The sequence below is a fragment of the Phocoena sinus genome, chromosome 10, assembly GCF_008692025.1.
Source record: "Phocoena sinus isolate mPhoSin1 chromosome 10, mPhoSin1.pri, whole genome shotgun sequence".
Classification (NCBI taxonomy): Eukaryota; Metazoa; Chordata; class Mammalia; order Artiodactyla; family Phocoenidae; genus Phocoena; species Phocoena sinus.
Genome location: NC_045772.1, coordinates 67,569,107 through 67,586,602, shown reverse-complemented (window position 1 = coordinate 67,586,602; position 17,496 = coordinate 67,569,107). Strand labels below are relative to the sequence as shown.

The 17,496-nt window shown below is 43.3% G+C and overlaps 1 protein-coding gene across 4 annotated transcripts in view; it reads left to right on the top strand.

Moving 5' to 3' along the window:
- Positions 1-17,496, top strand: part of ANO6 (anoctamin 6) — a 216,556-nt gene that overhangs the window by 151,983 nt on the left and 47,077 nt on the right. For all 4 annotated transcript variants that reach the window (XM_032644953.1, XM_032644954.1, XM_032644952.1 and 1 more), the window contains 2 exons: positions 9,247-9,352; positions 13,457-13,517. In XM_032644953.1, the coding sequence (XP_032500844.1) occupies positions 9,247-9,352; positions 13,457-13,517 (167 nt within the window). The remainder of the gene's footprint in view (positions 1-9,246; positions 9,353-13,456; positions 13,518-17,496) is intronic.

The window sequence follows — 17,496 nt, the reverse complement described above, 5'->3', positions numbered from 1 at the left end:
ACCGTACTAATGCGTTCTCTAATAAAGGCTATCAGGCGATTCAGAATGTATGGTCCAAAAGTTAAAAGCAACAATAAAATAATGAGGGGCCCTAACAAGGTGGAAACTAAAGTAGTAAGCCAGGGAGATTTATCAAACCATGATTGAAACCATCCTTTTTGATTTTCCCTTTCCTGTTGTCTTTTGTCCAGGCGCTCCCTAAGTTTGTCCATAGTTTTGGTAATAGCCCCAGAATGATCAATATAAAAACAGCATTCTTCTTTTAGTGCAGCACATAGTCCGCCCTCCTTAAGGAACAGCAGATCTAATCCCCTCCTGTTTTGCATTACCACCTCTGAAAGCGAGGTGAGGGATTTTTTTAACTGAGTTATGGAACTTTCTAATGTCCGGAGGTCAACATCTACAGCTTGCCTTAAGGCATCATAATAGTGGGGTTGTTGGATGAGGGCTGTTGTACCCGTTCCTACCCCGGCTGCCATTCCTAGTCCTAGGAGTACAGCCAGGGTGAGTGTCATGGGTTCCCTCTTAAACCTTCCTCTGCCCTCATATTTATCTAGAAAGGATGAATCTGAATGATAAATGAGTCTGGGGACCAGCTGAACTAACACACAAAAATCGGTTGAAGCTTTAAGGACCTCTAAAGAAATGCAGGGGGTCAATCCTGTGTTACATGCCCACCATCCATCCGGAGGAGGGAGGAGATACCCTGAGCCCTGTGGGAGGCTTAAATTGGCACAAAGATGTCGGTGGGACGAGGGGGGCGTTCCTACACATGTACCGTTTCCTAATACTGAGGCCAGGGTCAATTTACTATTTCCTTCTTGTTTCCATCGACATTGATCTGGAGTGTTAACATTATTATAATTAGAATTATATCCTATAGCATCATAATAAGGGGGAGGAGCAGCATAGCAAAGCCAACATGATTTGGTAGCCTCCGGGTTTGTGGCATTTAAAACCTCAAAAGCCGCCTGGACCAATGAGAGCATTCGGTCCCGGGGGGTCTTGGGCTTGATTGTTATTCCTTTTGGCTCAGAAGTTTGGTTTCTTATCTCTGGTAACGCTGTGGGAGGGGCCAAAGGTAGCGAAGAGTGCCCTATCTCAGGGTTGGGGCTTATAGGAACTGGAGTAGGGGTTTCAATTTTTAGTTTGATGGTCATTAGTAATCCATCATTATATCCTTTTTTATAAAACCTGATTCCCCATGAATGGCCATTTATCCAGTTTTTATCCTTTTTTCCTGGTTCACTAAAAGAGATCTTAAGGGGATGGCACCATTTAGTACATTCAGGCCTATAAGTTAAGGGGTTGGTTGGGTGTGTATAATTGGCTGTCACCTTAATAAAGTCCCAGCCAGAGGTGGGCTTCCAATAGGTGTCTCCTGTGGTTTCACACCCCCAGCTTTTACAATAAAAATGTTCTTTTCCCCCACATTGATAATTTAGGGACCTATGGCGATGAAATCCCGGGCATACATAAAAGGTAGGGTTGCTAAGTTTCTGTCGCGTACCCGAGTTTTGGCAGCCGTATTGGCCGGCCCGACCGGGTATGGATGGGGCATTCTGACGATCATGGGAGTGTGCTGTGTCCCAATTGGGAGCTCCTATGGCTAATTTACAAACATCGGGGAAAAGGTCTGGCCACCAGGTCCAAGGAGCAGCAGTATGGCTAACAGACCATATTACATCTCCAGTTTGGGAAATTACCTGCCAGGTTAAATGCTGGGGCAGGTGAGGACTAAAATTACTCACAGTCAGTAGGGGTAACAAAGTTAAAGTTATAAATCTGATGATCGCAGAAGCTTGAGCTTGAGCGGGTTGCTGGTCTTTTGGGCTCGCCATTCCGATGTTGCAGATGCTGGTGCGGCCTTCACGTGTGAAGCGTGGATCCACGCAGCGATGCCGTCTACCTTTATAGCCGTGGGGGTGGTGAGCAGGACGATGTATGGTCCTTTCCACCGAGGCTCTAGAGTCTGGGTTCGGTGCCGACGGACGTACACGGAATCTCCGACTTGGAAGGGATGAGCCTCTGTTGGTGTTCCTGGTCGGTAAGCCTCTGCCAGCTGGGACCACACCTCCTTTTGGACCAACTGGAGTCCCAACAGCCTAGCATATAAGTCAGTGTTATTCTGGCAGTCAGGACTTAATTTTTCCCTTAGCGTAAAAAGAGGAGGTGGGGCCCCGTATAGTATTTTAAATGGAGTAAGATAATAGCGGGAGGGGGTATTTCTAGCCCGGAACAGGGCTAAGGGAAGGAGCACCGTCCAATCTGTACCGCCAGTCTCTATGGACAATTTAGTTAGGGTCTCTTTTAGAGTTCTATTCATTCTCTCTACCTGTCCTGAACTCTGGGGTCTATAGGCACAATGTAATTTCCAATCAGTCCCCAGGTATTTGGCCACACCCTGACTTACCTGGGCGACGAAGGCGGGACCATTATCTGATCCTATTACCTTTGGTGCCCCGAACCGGGGGAAAATTTCTTCTAAGATCTTTTTGGCCACCACAGTAGCTGTCTCCTTCTTCGTCGGGAAAGCTTCTACCCATCCTGAGAAGGTATCTATAAAAACTAGAAGATACCTGTTACCGTACCTTCCAGGGCATATTTCAGTGAAGTCGACCTCCCAATAGGCTCCTGGGCGGTCTCCTCTGAGCCTTTTTCCGACCTCAAGTTTTCCTTTATGGGAGTTTACCTGTTGGCATGGAATGCACTCTCGTGCAATCTGCTCAGCTATTTTGGTTAATCCAGAGGTATCATAACCTGTCTTATGTAATAGGGATACCATTTTCTTGGTTCCCAAGTGTGTCCATCTGTGAATCTGTTGTAGCATGGATTTTGCTTGTTGAGGAGATAATGTTCCTTTAGTTATGGCTGGGGTAATTGTTCCCCTATCATTTGGTTTCCCAGGACTCTCATCTGATAGTTCTAGTATGATTTCCCGTAGAGCCACTTCTCGTGCCACCCTATCTGCCATGTTGTTGCCTCTTGTCACCGGGGTATTGTCCTTCTGGTGTCCGGGGCAATGAATGATGCTGACGTTAGTGGGGAGCATGAGGGCAGCTAGCAGTGCCACTATTTCTTCTTTGTTTTTAATTTCTTTGCCCGCCGAGGTGAGCAACCCTCTTTGTTGGTAAATGGCCCCATGGACATGGGCGGTAGCAAATGCGTACCTACTGTCCATATAGATGTTTACCTTTTTGTTTTCTGCTAGTTCCAATGCTCTAGTCATGGCGATTAGTTCAGCCCGTTGGGCCGATGTCCCTTGCGGTAATGCGGCTGCCCAGATGACCTCTTTCCCGTCTACCATGGCAGCTCCCGCCCGACGCTTATCTTCCTCTAGGAAACTGCTTCCGTCAGTAAACCAGGTAACGTCGGCGTTGGGGAGGGGCTGATCCATCAAGTCTGGTCTGCTACGGTGTGCTGCAGCCAGTACTTCCTGACAATCATGGATGATGGTAGTGCTTTCCAGGTCAGGGTCGGGTAGCAAGGTGGCCGGGTTGAGTCCTGTGGCTGAGGTAAACTTAATACGATCTGAGTTTAACAGCAGGGCTTGGTAATGAGTCATCCTGGCATTTGTTAGCCATCTGTCGGGTGGCTGGCGAATTACACTTTCTAATGCATGGGGGGCTGTTATCGTTAGGTTCTGCCCCAAAGTCAGTTTGTCAGCATCTTTGACCAAAGCGGCCACCGCGGCGATTATTTTTAAACAGGCGGGCCATCCTGCTGCCACAGGATCCAATTTCTTTGATAGGTACGCAACCGGGCGATTCCAGGGGCCCAGTTTCTGAGTTAGTACTCCCTTTGCGATGCCTTTATTCTCGGCCACGTACAGATGAAAAGGCTTAGTAACATCTGGTAGCCCCAGAGCCGGGGCTGATAGTAGGGCTCGTTTAATTCGGTTAAAAGCCCGTTGTTCTTTATCACCCCAAGCAAAAGGGATGCCATTTTTGGTCAGGGGATATAAAGGGGCTGCTAATTCAGCAAACCCCGGAATCCATAGCCTACAAAATCCGGCCGTCCCCAAAAATTCCCTAACTTGTTTGGGACTCTTGGGGGCCGGTATCCGGGCAACAGTGTCTTTCCTGCTTTCCGAAAGCCATCTCTGTCCTCCTTTTAACAAGTACCCCAGGTAACTAACCTGTCGTTGACATATTTGTGCTTTCTTTGCTGAAGCCCGATATCCCAATGTTCCCAGTTCTGTTAACAGCCTCTCGGTTCCCTTGATGCAGTCCTCTTGGGTTTCAGCAGCTAAAAGAATATCATCGACATATTGAAGTAGAGTTACCTGGGGATTGGATTCTCTATAAGATGCCAAATCCTGGTGGAGAGCCTCATCAAAAATGGTGGGGGAGTTCTTGAATCCTTGTGGCAGGCGAGTCCATGTCAGCTGGCCTGACATCCCAGAGGCTGGATCCTTCCACTCGAAGGCAAAGTAAGGCTGACTGAGAGAAGAAAGTCTCAGGCAGAAGAAAGCATCTTTAAGATCCAAAACAGTGTACCAAGTGTGCTGAGGTGGAAGAGTACTTAAGAGATTGTAGGGGTTGGGTACCGTGGGGTGGAGGTCCATCACCCGCTTATTTACCTCTCGTAGGTCTTGTACCGGTCGGTAATTATTAGTTCCTGGCTTTTTAACTGGCAAAAGAGGGGTATTCCATGCAGATTGGCACCTTACCAGGATCCCTAATTCCAGTAACCTTTGTATTTGAGGACGGATGCCATCTCGGGCTTCTTTACTCATGGGGTATTGGCGGACCGTCACTGGGGTGGCGGTTGTTTTAAGTTCTACCACCACAGGGGGCCGATATTTTGCCATTCCCATACCGGCAGTTTCTGCCCAAGCCTGTGGAAACCTAGTCATCCAATCCTGCATGTCAGCTTGTGGAGGCGAGGGTGTTTCATATATCCTGTGTTCATCTTCCAGTTTCATGGTCAAGATTTGGAGTAATCTCCCTTGGTTGTCAGTTATGGTGGGCCCTTCTGGTTGAAAGTGGATTTGGGCCCCCACCTTAGAGAGTAAGTCTCTACCTAGCAGAGGGTATGGGCACTCAGGTATGACCAAGAATGAGTGGGTTACTCGTCCCACCCCAAGATCTACTGTCCTTCGGGTGGTCCATGAGTACTGCTTATTTCCAGTGGCCCCCTGGACCCATGACCTTTTAGTTGAAAGGGGGCCCTTTGAATCGAGGAGGACTGAGTGCTGGGCTCCGGTGTCCACCAAGAACTGGACGGGTTCCCCCTCCACTTTAAGAGTTACCCTGGGCTCGGGGAGAGGGTCCGAGCCCTGACTTCCCTAATCTTCCTCTTCCAATGTTAAGATTTTATCTCTGGTTGGCCTTCCCCCGTTCCTTTTTTTAGGGCATTCTCTTGCCCAATGACCTTTTTCTTTACAGTAGGCACATTGGTCCTTGTCTAATGGCCGCCTTCTATCCGTTGTTCGCCCTTCCTGTCTATTTCTGTCTCTACTGTTTCCTCCTCTGACTACAGTGGCCAGTATCTTACTCAAATGTCTTTCTTGCCTCTTATCTCGTCTTACCTCACGAGCCTCTTGTTCCTTCTGCTTTCTTTCTTCCCTTTCTTCCTCTGTCTCCCTCTTATTATATACCTTATCTGCCTCTTTTACTAAGTCCTGAAGGGAGAAACCTTGTAGGCCATCCAGCCTTTGTAACTTCTTTCTAATATCAGGGGCCGCCTGGTCAATAAAGGCCATTGCTATGGTGGCCTTATGTTCCTCAGAGGTTGGATCATAAGGAGTGAATCGTCTAAAAGCCTCCATTAAGCGTTCTAGGAACACGGTTGGCGATTCCTGGGGCCCCTGAGTTACCTCTCTTACCTTAGCCAAATTCGTGGGGCGCCTGGCCGCTCCATGGAGACCCGCCACCAGAGCCTGGCGATACATTTTCAGGTGCTCCTTACCTTCCAGGGTATTAAAGTCCCAATTCGGCCTGACGAGTGGAAAACCGGCATCAATCTCATTAGGCAACTGGGTAGGTTGTCCATTGGCGCCTAACACATTCTTTCTAGCCTCCAGGAGAACCCGTTGCCTCTCCTCAGTTGTGAGGAGAGTCTGGAGGAGCTGTTGACAATCATCCCAGGTGGGTTGGTGGGAGAAGACAAGAGACTCTATTAGAGCAGTAAGAGCCTGTGGGTTTTCAGAGAAAGTAGGGTTATGCATCTTCCAATTATAAAGATCTGCAGAGGAAAAGGGCCAGTATTGAAGGGGCCTATTCCCGTGGTTATCGGGGGGGCCATATTCTCTAAGGGGTAAAGCAGTAGAATCCGGGGAAACAGCCCTCCGGCTTCTGGTGCCCGCCGAGGGACCCCCTCTTTCCGCCATAACAGGTGGCCCTACTGGTGCGGAGGGTTGTGAAGCTGGGGGTCCTAGGGGCGACATGGGATTTAGGGCCGGAGGATAAGGAGGTGGGGAATCTAGAAGAAGCAAATCAGACTGCAGGTCAGGATATATCGCCTTTGGCGGGTCCGGGGCAGCAGATGACTTTTCCGTGTCTGGGGTTTTCTTCAGGGCCAATATCTCCGATTGTGCTGGAGCGCATGCAGACGTGCCTGTTGAGGAAACAAAGGGCCGGACCCACGGAGGCGGGGAGAGAACTAGATCTTCCCAGACCAAGATATATGGTATCTGGTCTGGGTGTCCGTGGGGTCCTGTGTTAAAGACCCTAGACTTGACTATCCCAACCTTATCTAACAAAAAAGATCCTTCGGGTGGCCACCCTGTCTGAAATGTAGGCCACTCAGAGGTACACAGCGTTTGCCATTTTCCTTTCCTTACTTCTACCGAAAGGTTGTGGGCCCTAGCCCTAACTTCGGTCCAGTGGCTTAGGGTAAGAGAAAGAGGAGTCGTCATAGTTTGTCCCATTGTCGTCCGTCAAAAGAAAGATAATAGTACAGAAAAACAATAAAATTTCAAAAGACACACATTGATATTGCCGCCGCGAACTTAAACCCGAAACCAACTCAAATTCAGATGACAGCTTATATAACCTGCCAGAACCAGATGAAGGGGAGACAAAATTTGTTTCTCCTTCCAGATGGACCACCAGGGCGTCCCCCGGGGCCCGTGGACACCAGCTTTTGGCACGTCTGCCTAGCCAGGAGTCCAATACAGATTCCACAGCAAGCCGGTTCGCACGGCTTTTTCCTAATGGCGGCTAGCAACAAACAAACGACAAACAAACAGACAATTGGGCTCGAGCCTACCTGATACCTCCGACTCCCGATGTTCTTGTGACCCGGTGGCGAGTGGGGATCCCGGACGAGCCCCCAAATGTTAGACCCAATCGGTCTACGAGGGATTCCAACTCGCCCAAGAACCGCCAAGAGTCGAGAGCCGTTGCAACACGCAAGAGGTTTATTAGGAGCCGATGCACCGGGGTTCCCTGAACCTCACGCAGGAGGCCGATGGGGAACCCCTAAAAGCGGAATCACATACTTTTTATAGGTTTATTTACTCATAGGGCGGGTATATTCTCACAATGATTGGGTAAATGTGGTGACTTTTGAATTCATTGGCTTAGGAACTTTTGTCCCACCTTCTGGCCGTTATAGTTGTCTGTTCATTGTGGCGGTTAGGGCGTATACCTGTTACGGGCAACTGGAAAATTACCCGCTGTCTGGCAAGTCCCCGTCAACTGAAAAACTCCAAGAATTGGTTTCGATAGGGAGAAGGAGTGGCGCACGATAGGGAGAAGAATTGGTTTCGATAGGGAGAAGGAGTGGCGCACGATAGGGAGAAGAATTGGTTTACGGGAACAAGTGAGGGGGTGGAAAGTCCCTAAAGGCCCCACATCTCATGCCCAGTTATTTTTTACTGAGTTATTTGCAGGGCCAACTAATTCTGCAACTCCGGTCCCATTCATGTAAGAGTCCATCTGCATGGCTTCTCCTAGAGTGAGCAGTGTGTAACCTGTTGTTAGTTTGTTGGTTTTTTCTTATTAATTTGTAGTAGTTTTAAAAATACTCCTGCGAGTAGTCCTTTGTCATTTTTACGTGTTGCAAAACTTCTACCAGTCTGTGACAATCTTTTTTCCCTCTCTTTATGGTGTTTTAATGAAGTTCTTACTTTTAAAAGATTTTGAATGTATTAATATTTTCCTTTATGATTTAAGCTTTTTGTCTCATTAGTAGAATTTTTCCCTACCCCAAAGTTATCTAGATAGTCTTTTTAATTTAATTTTCATTTTTTAAAAATAAGTTGGTACTATTTCATTTTTATTTTCCACCTGGAATTGATTTGTATATGATAGGATTTTGTGGTTCAACTTCACCTTTTTCTGTGATATTCCATTGCAGCAGCCCTATTTATTCGAACATCAGTTCTTACCTTACTAATTTGCTGGGCCTATCCTGCATGTTATACATCAGTTTTGGTGTATACAGAGGTCTCTTTCTGAACTCTTTATCTTGCTCTCTTGCTCAGTTTTTCTTAACCTATCCCAGTAGCACCTTGCTCTTTAGGAGATGTCTTGAGTGTTCTGAGGCTCTGCTCTTCTATTCAGTTTACAGCTCATATAAAGGAGAAATAACATCTTCAAGTATTGATTCTTCTAAATTGTGAACATGATAATGTACCCAATTTATATAGGTTCTTTACTCTTCCAGAACAGTTTTATCGTTTTCTCCATATAAATTTCATACATTTTGAATTAGATTTTTATACCTAGACTCTTCATATTTTTTAAGCTATTGAAAAATGGTGTTTTAAAAACTCTTGCAGGTCTTTAGAGACACAGTTTCTTTTGGTGGCCCTATATATATTATGTATACTGATTTTGTGTCCAGAAAACTTACTAAACTCATTTATTCTCACAATTTATCTGCAGGTTTTATTGAGTTGTCCATATAAACAATTATGTAATCTGTTAGTGATAGGAGTTTTCTTCCTTTGCCATTCCTCCTATCTTTGTTTTTCTTGTTTGTTTGTTTGTTTTTACTTACTGTGCTGGCAAGGACCTCCACTGAAAAGAAGGGATGATAGCAGGACCCATCATCTTGTTTCTGATGCAAAGGAAATACTTTCACCATTTTACTATTAAGTAGAATGGTTTTTTATAGGTTATATATAGCAAGATTTTATCAGGTTAATGAAGTTCATTTCCATTCCTAGTTTCATAAGAATTTAGTTTAGTTTTCTTATCATGAATGGATGTTGGATTTTATCATGCTGGTAGAAAGAAAGTCCTGTTCATTAAATTTTTTTTTAATTAAATTTTATTTTTCTCTTTCCTTTAGCAAAGAAGTTTGTGATCCTGATATTGGCGGCAAGATCATAATGTGCCCTCAGTGTGATAAGCTTTGTCCATTCTGGAAACTCAATATTACTTGCGAGTCCTCAAAGGTATTTTTTTTCCCCAAACATTTACAAGCAATGAAAGATGTTTTTTCTTCTAAAAATTTTAGTACAACATCGTGATTATAATTTTTCCCTCTGAGGAATTTAGAAAGGTAGTTGTCAACTAAATCTTCGTTTTGAAAGATAGATATAAAATGCATGTGTTTATTCCTTATTTACAAATAATAAATTGAAATTAAAAGCCTTATCTAAAATCTCCTGAAGGGTCAGTGAGGAACTGTGGAATTGAAACTAATTTAAGTATTTCAGGTAATCAAAGCAGAAATCTCAAACCTGGCTTATCTCATAAATACTAGTTAATAGGTTTAATATTAGAAGTATTTTCCTTAATTCGAGTGAATGGAAACCTGAAGTCTGTACTTGTGTTTTCCCACTTTGAAAGTGTGCTGAAACTCTGCTTGGATTTTTAAAGACCTTGCTGGTCAGATTTAGACTGTATTTATAAAAATGCATAAGAAAGGTTTTGTCTACAAATGGTAACAGCTATTCACTTTGTCTCAAAACATTCCCATAAAACACATCTGGTTCCCCTTATACATGCAGATGATCTTGAGCTATATGACTTCTTAAAATCCAGGAGGTTTAGGAAGAACACTGAGACTGGAGAGAGCTTACTGAAAGGCATGCCAGAAACGCTAGACAGGAAGAAAGATGGTCTGCTTGCTTCAGAGAGTTTTCCTGACACCTTTGATGTTTGTAGTAGTCTCCATCGTCTTGATCTTTCCTCTGTCCCCTAGTTCTGCCGTGAAAGTTTAGGAATCTTTATATGACCTTAGAACATTCTGATCTACTCCGTGTAAGTCTTATTTTAACTGAATACACTGCTAAGATAGTGATGCCACTTTACAGTCTATACTTTGCAAAGTTCTTGTAACTGTATCATTACTTGACACACAAAACAGCACTGTGAGACAGGCAGTACAGGTGTTACGTCCATTTTACAGATTTAAACACTGAGGCTCTGAGAGATTAAATGATTTGCTCAAGATCACCCGCCTAGTAACTGACAAAGCCAGAAAATGATAGCAAATCTGGCTTCCTTGCTATTACCATGTTCTTCAGTGGCTGACTGTAGTGCCAGGCACTCCATTCTCAAACTGAACTCTGTGTTTGGAAAATTGTTCCACCCCTTAATTAAGGTGATTGCAGGGTATTGTCAACACATGGATTTCTACAGTTAATTTATGAATTAAAATACATTTCATTTCCCACCCCCCCCAACCAACACGAGTTCTAGACTATAAATATCTATCATAGATCACTCAAAGTAAAAGACTTGGAGCTAGTAAGAGAGAGAATCTGCCTTCCAGTGATGTTGACTCATAAAGGTCACTAGTTAGTGTATATCCCCAGGCACTGGATTTAAGGCAAGTGCCAACGATAATACCAGAGGCAAACTGCACTCCACAGAGTACAAATGGAAATTCCATTTTCCTTAAGAAATTATTTTTCACACACCCAACCCGCATCCCTTTTCTCATATCTTCTGCCCCACCTAGCCATCCTTAAGCACATGACTTTCAAATATGTCCCTGTGTACATTTTTTTTCCATTGTTTTGGAAAAAAATGAATCATTCTCTTCCAGTTTCCCCAAAAAATCCCTTGAGTCTTGTCAGAGTGATTCACAAAGGGCGGGAAGCATATAAAAGAATATGAGTAAAAGAATGAAATGAAAAACTAAGGTAAAAAAGGAGAAAAAGAGAAGCACCTTTTCATGCTTCTCTGCTTATTGGTTAATTCAGTCATTTCTTCAATTATACATTTTTATATTCATTTCTTTCCTTTTGGAAAGAGATGGCTTATTCACTAATTGACATGTATGCCAGAATTGTTAACAAATTAGAAATAGAAATAGAAAATCAGGATCAAGGAAATGAAGAAACAGTTATGGAAGTAATCAGGATTAGTACTGTTCTTGTGACTGAGGATTAAATAAAGTTCTTAGCTTTTAGCTGGCAAGATAAAGAGGAAACATGGTTAAGGTGTAATATTTAGTTCTGTGAAATACGCTGTTATAAAATTTTGATTTTGTTCCTTTGCAGGAAGAAAGCATAGCAAATGGTCACTTTTCTAGATTCTAACTGGTTCCTCTGCTTAAAATCATCATGCCTGCGTATACAACCCTCTCTTATTTCCTGCTCCACCTGACTAAAGCAGTATGCTGACTCGGGGCCGCTGTTAACACAGCCGTCTTTCCCTCTCTGTGCCATCCCGCCAAGCAAGCTAAGCTAAGCTTCTTACCAAGAAAGCTCTTTGCTTATCTTCTTCCCTACTTCCTGCTTCCATGTTGCTCCTGGGTCACGGAGAGCAGAGAGGCCAGGCAGCTGTATTCTTCTTTCTCTCAGTTCCTTGATCCTTACACAAGTGGCAAAAATGGTAACTTCCTCCAAGCCACCTAACTCCCTCTCATAAGAGTGCAAGGCACATCTCTCGTCTTGAGCTGGGCAGCTGGGCTGAGCTTGGCATTAGCAGTAAACTTGCTTTTTCTTGCTGCTCCTTTTTTTTTTCCCCCCTCTAACATTGACAGATGTGCTTCCAGTGGCTTTTTCTCAGCATAATAGGATTTTCTCTTTCTGGAGTGAGGGTGGAGGTGTCAGGGCAGATAGGGAGGTATCAAATAATAGAGAGAGGTTTGCATTGATTCCTAGAAGAGTAACATTGGATAGAATCTTCCAGAATAACATTATAACACGCAGAAATATTTCTCTTAGGGCTTTTCCTGCAATAATTTTCAATAAGGGATAAGGTATGACATTAAAAGACAGCTTGGAAGAGATGGTTCCATAAGAGTCAAAGCTAAAAGACTTGAAATCATGTTCCATAGAATCCCAGGAGTAGAGGAATAAATAGGTGGGGAGCATTGTTCCCCAGATGGATCACTCATTTATTAATTTTGTCTTCCTTGAGCTGGATTTTTGAGAGGAGTAATTGAAAGACAGTTCGGGACTATGCTTTCCGCTCAGGGTATATATGGATGATTGAGGACATCTATATGCTTTGGAAAAAGGATATATAAGAAGATGGGTGGGTGGATATTATTTTACAAAAATAACATAACATATTTTTATGTAGATGAAAGTTTACTCATTTTATATCAGTATAAAGGGCAACATAGAAAGAACCTTTAAAAAAGTTGAGTTTTTCTGAGAAGCAGATTTGAATTTTCTTTGGCACTGGAAAGTTTGCTATTCATTTATTTATTTATTTTTAGCATATAGCTTCCTTTTCTACCATGTCTTCTTTACTTTTCGTAAGATCTGTTATAAAGTTGATATTATGTTTGCCACTTTTCCCACTAACTTAATAGACCTTTTTTAGGAGATATAACAATGCTCACTAATGAAAAATTGGTAACTAATTGGAAGATCTTCCAGGAATTCATAGAGGGAGATAGACTATTTTTATACTAGCAAAAAGGGGAAACTTAGCAGAACTAGTAAATCGAGTATGTCATGTATTCCTTCATGATCATTGTACCCTTTGTAACGTCAGCAAAAGCATCTGTGCCTCCTTATCCTAAAGGAAGCTTCCATCAGCGATGGTAGAAAAGTCATCATTGGATTTGAGGAAACAGAGCTGTCTCCTGGGGGAGAGCCATCTCAAAGTAAACCCCAGCTTTGTGCTTCTCTTAACAAGAAATGCAGGAATTCAGGAACTTGCCCTCTGACGAGGGTTGGATAATCAGATGCAAATCATAAATCTAAAAGTTGTTTGGAGTTCATTGTATTCTTAGGGCCATTCTATTTCCTCAAATTCACTATCACAGTCCATAAAAAGAGGCTGTTATTCAAAAGTATGTTAGAAGCTTTCAACAGCGTGGGATCTTAGCAGCTGAGCCTATTTCTTTATCATGATATGGAAAGATTCCATTGGAAAATGTACTCTGGTAAATACAGCAGAGGCTGTTTGCTTTCAAGAGAATAAGAAATCTCATCTGTAAGTATGTAGTAGATACAGTGATTGTCAAACTAGTTAACAGCTTTAAAAGAAATTCCCAAAGTGTAGCATATACAAAGCAGTTCATATTTGCTGAATCCTAGTAAGTGAAGAACATGAATTCATGTACATGTTATTATTGTATTTTCCAGAAATTGTGCCTCTTTGACAGTTTTGGAACCCTAGTCTTTGCAGTATTTATGGGGGTATGGGGTAAGTTATGTCCATTTTTTTCAGTTTCCTTTTGCCTCTTAACTAAAAACAAACAAACAAAAACCTTAAGATCATACAAGTACCGAACTAAATAGCATTATATGGTTTTATATAGGCGATTAAGGTAACCCACTTTTAGTCCCTTGGATTGCCCAAACTTCCTCTCCCCCCAGACTCCATTTATAATTCTTAAGGACATTGTATCAATTACTGCATAAAAAAACTACCTCAAAATGTAGTGGCTTAAAACACAGGTTTATTGTTTCTCATGATTCTCTGCGTCAGCTGGGAGATTCTCCAGGCATAGTTCGCCAGGAGGGGTTGGTCTGTGGGGCTCAGCTGGGCTACCTCCTCTGGGTCTACATGGTGTCCCATCCTCCAGTGGGCTGGCCCAGGATTCTTCACATGGAAGTTTAGGGTTCCAAAGAGAAGCAAGACAGGAGAAGCGCACTCCAGGCATTTTTTAAGCCTGTGTTTGCATCAAGTTTGCAAATGTTCCATCAACCAAAGCAAGTCATGGTCAACCCAACAACAATGTGAGGAGGTGGGAGGACTGCTTAAGGGCTGGATACACAGGGGCATGATTCACTGGGAGCCATTATTGTAATAACCCTCATAGCTGTGATCCAACCTGACTTTCAAGGGTTTGGGGTTCGGGAAAAGCAGCAACACAAGGATTACAGGTAAGCTTTCTTCTTTATACAATTCTATATGGGTATGTGCTGCTACTCTTATAATAGTAACATTCTGTTTAATAAATAGAACAGATATGATCCTAAAGAATATAATTTGTATATAGAAGCTTTAATACTATATATTATTTATTTTGAATAGCCTCATTAATGTAATGAGGCAATTATCATTTTATTTAAATACAGACTTTCACATGTTTAATTGATGTAACTGTTCTACCATAGAAGAAAAGATGTACACTTTCCAAGATAAATGCATTTCCAATTTCATTGTGTAAGTCAAGGGGGAAATAGTGTTCAGGGTATAGATAGTTGGGGGAAGAAACAGAACCAAGTCTTTTATTTTGGAGAAGACAACACATCAACACATGCAACTCACGTATAGATACAGCTGTTTACAGGTGTCCTCGGTGGTATTTCTCTTTTGCAGTGGTTGTGCCTATGAAGGGTCCCCAAATGAATCACAGAACAGACAGGCCAATTATTTTGGACACTTTTAAGAGGTATTAGTTGCCACTGCTGCATAAACTCTAAGGAGGCCAAACTTACCTAATAAGTCATTCTGTCATTCAGACATTTAGCATGTTTTGGCTGGAGACCAAACACTAGCTAATATTTGACACATGGGAGACTAAAGATCAAAGTCATATATTAAGATTCTCTGTACTCCTCCACTGTAAAATAATCTTTTTTTTTTTTTAATCCCTGGTAAGAGGGTGGGTGCCCAACACTTGGGTGGGGTCACTTTTAGCTATTGCCTAAACCTCAGTCTCAGCACTGGTTCATAATCTATAAAATTCTAACACATCTATTGAACTCCATATACTAATGGATGCTGATAGCCCTAATTAAAAGAGACTTTTAAAATAAAGCAAAAAAATACTAACTTTGGCACTAGAAAGAAGAACTTCAAGGTCCCTAGCCCACCCTGCTTTCTGTGATCATTAACTACACCATGTTTATAGAACTGACAGGCATATTGAGCTGCTGCTTTTATTTCATCAGATTGTAGAACGCAGAAAATATTTCGGCCCTGCTGGTAGCACCATATATGTATCTTTAAGGATATGTATGTATGATGAAGTCTTTATTTTAAATGCCTGATACTGCTTTTCTTGTTACCTCTGCCTTATGAGAACTACTGCTGTGAACCTCATTACAGAAAGCCTGAGACTGCAGAACTGAAGTTTTTTCATATCACCATCATCATATTCCTGCAGCATCTCCTTTGTGCCCAGATGTATGTGGCAGAGTATTCTTCTGCTCCCTAGAAATTTGAGGGTAGAAAACCTTTTATAATAAATATAGCACAAATCATGGACTTACTTGAAAAATATCCCCCCTTGTAGGCCAAAGCATTCCATCTACTCACACTGACTCCTAAAGTCCTAAACACCAACTAACCACGATTGAAGTAAAGGTTCTGAACGTATCCTCCCTCCCCATTCCTTGTTGTTTCTTACCTACTTCTGTCTAATGCTCCCTGCCAGCCTTTCGGCTGCATGACTGCAATTTCTAATTTTCACCTTTGAGTTCTAGGCTGGGCCTAGAGATTTACCAGACCACTGGCTCATAAGGAGGAGTGGAGGGATTTCAGGAAGCCTTCACCCTAACTAGCTGCACTTGGAGATCAGAAAATGACTCTTGCGACTGTTAGTTTGAGGTCTCTGCTTCTCCAGCTGCATCCATACCAGCAAAATAACAGTGTCTATAACCACCCTTGCTTCCATTCAGCTGCATTTCTGATTTAAGTGACACAGAGATGCATATGATGGGCATTTTTTTTTTTCTTTTTGCGGTACACGGGCCTCTCACTGTTGTGGCCTCTTCCGTTGCGGAGCACAGGCTCCGGACGCGCAGGCTCAGTGGCCATGGCTCACGGGCCCAGCCGCTCCGCGGCATGTGGGATCTTGCCAGACCGGGGCACGAACCCGTGTCCCCTGCATTGGCAGGCAGACTCTCAACCACTGCGCCACCAAGGAAGCCCCTGATGGGCATTTTTAAAACCACATCTGGAACCCTAACTGCAAGAGAATTTAAGAAATGTATTTTCTTTTTTAAGGATTATAATTTTTTTAATTTATTCAAGTATAGTTGATTTACAATGTTATGCTACTTTCTGCTATACAGCAAAGTGATTTAATTATACATATATATGCTTTTTTTTTTTTTTTTTTTTTGCGGTACGCGGGCCTCTCACTGTTGTGGCCTCTCCCGTCGCGGAGCACAGGCTCCGGACGCGCAGGCTCAGCAGCCATGGCTCACGGGCCCAGCCGCTCTGCGGCATGTGGGATCTTCCCAGACCGGGGCACGAACCCACATTCCCTGCATCGGCAGGCGGACTCTCAACCACTGTGCCACCAGGGAAGCCCACATTTTTTTAATATTCTTTTCCATTATGGTTCATCACAGGACATTGAATATAGTTCCCTGTGCTATACAGTACAACCTTGTTGTTTTTCCTGAGAAATGTATTTTCAATCTTGTAGTCTTTCAGTTAGGAAGTTAGAATACAGGCTGAGCAAGCTCATCTGCCTTGTCTGCCTTTGTGAGTGAAGAGGTCTGACTAGTTTCAAGGCCCAAAAAAATGTCTCAGCCCTTCAGCAGCAAACTCTTAAGGCAACCAGAATGCTCCCATCTACCAGGGTGTGCCTTGTTCTTAGACACTGCTGGATACAACCACCAATGCTGTGTATTGGGAATCTTCTTCATCTGATGCATATTTTCTTTAGCTGTTTAATGTCCTGATTAAGAGAACAAGCTGGTTTTGATTTCCAAGGTCCTAGGCAGCCTTCTCTCTTATTATATATTCGTAAAGGAGTCCTGTCTCTCACCAGTCAACTAGAACTGCCTGGTGTGTGGTTTGCCAGAGAATATAAGTGCGGAGTTCCCCACTGGAGTCCGACCAGTTGTTTTATTGCAGGAAGAGAGAGCAAAAGGTACAGAACAGGAAATTCCTGTCCGGCGTCATGCACAGTCACCCCAGGTCCCGGTGCTTTCACTCTGGGACACACAGCACTGTGAGTCAGCAGCCATGTAGCCCAGGAATACTCCAGAACATTGGGTGGTTATACTAGTCTCTCAGGGTCTTTCACGGACCCTGCAAAGTTCTTAGCTCTGTGAAATGAGGAACTGAGCAACTCCCACCCATTCCTACAGCTCCCAGAGTTTGTGCCCTTCAAGGTTTCGAGGATTTGCTTACCCAATCATTATTTTTCACCAGGCCATTTCTACGTTGCATGGCAGTTATATCACCTCCCACTCAGAACTCCTCAATTTCAGGATTT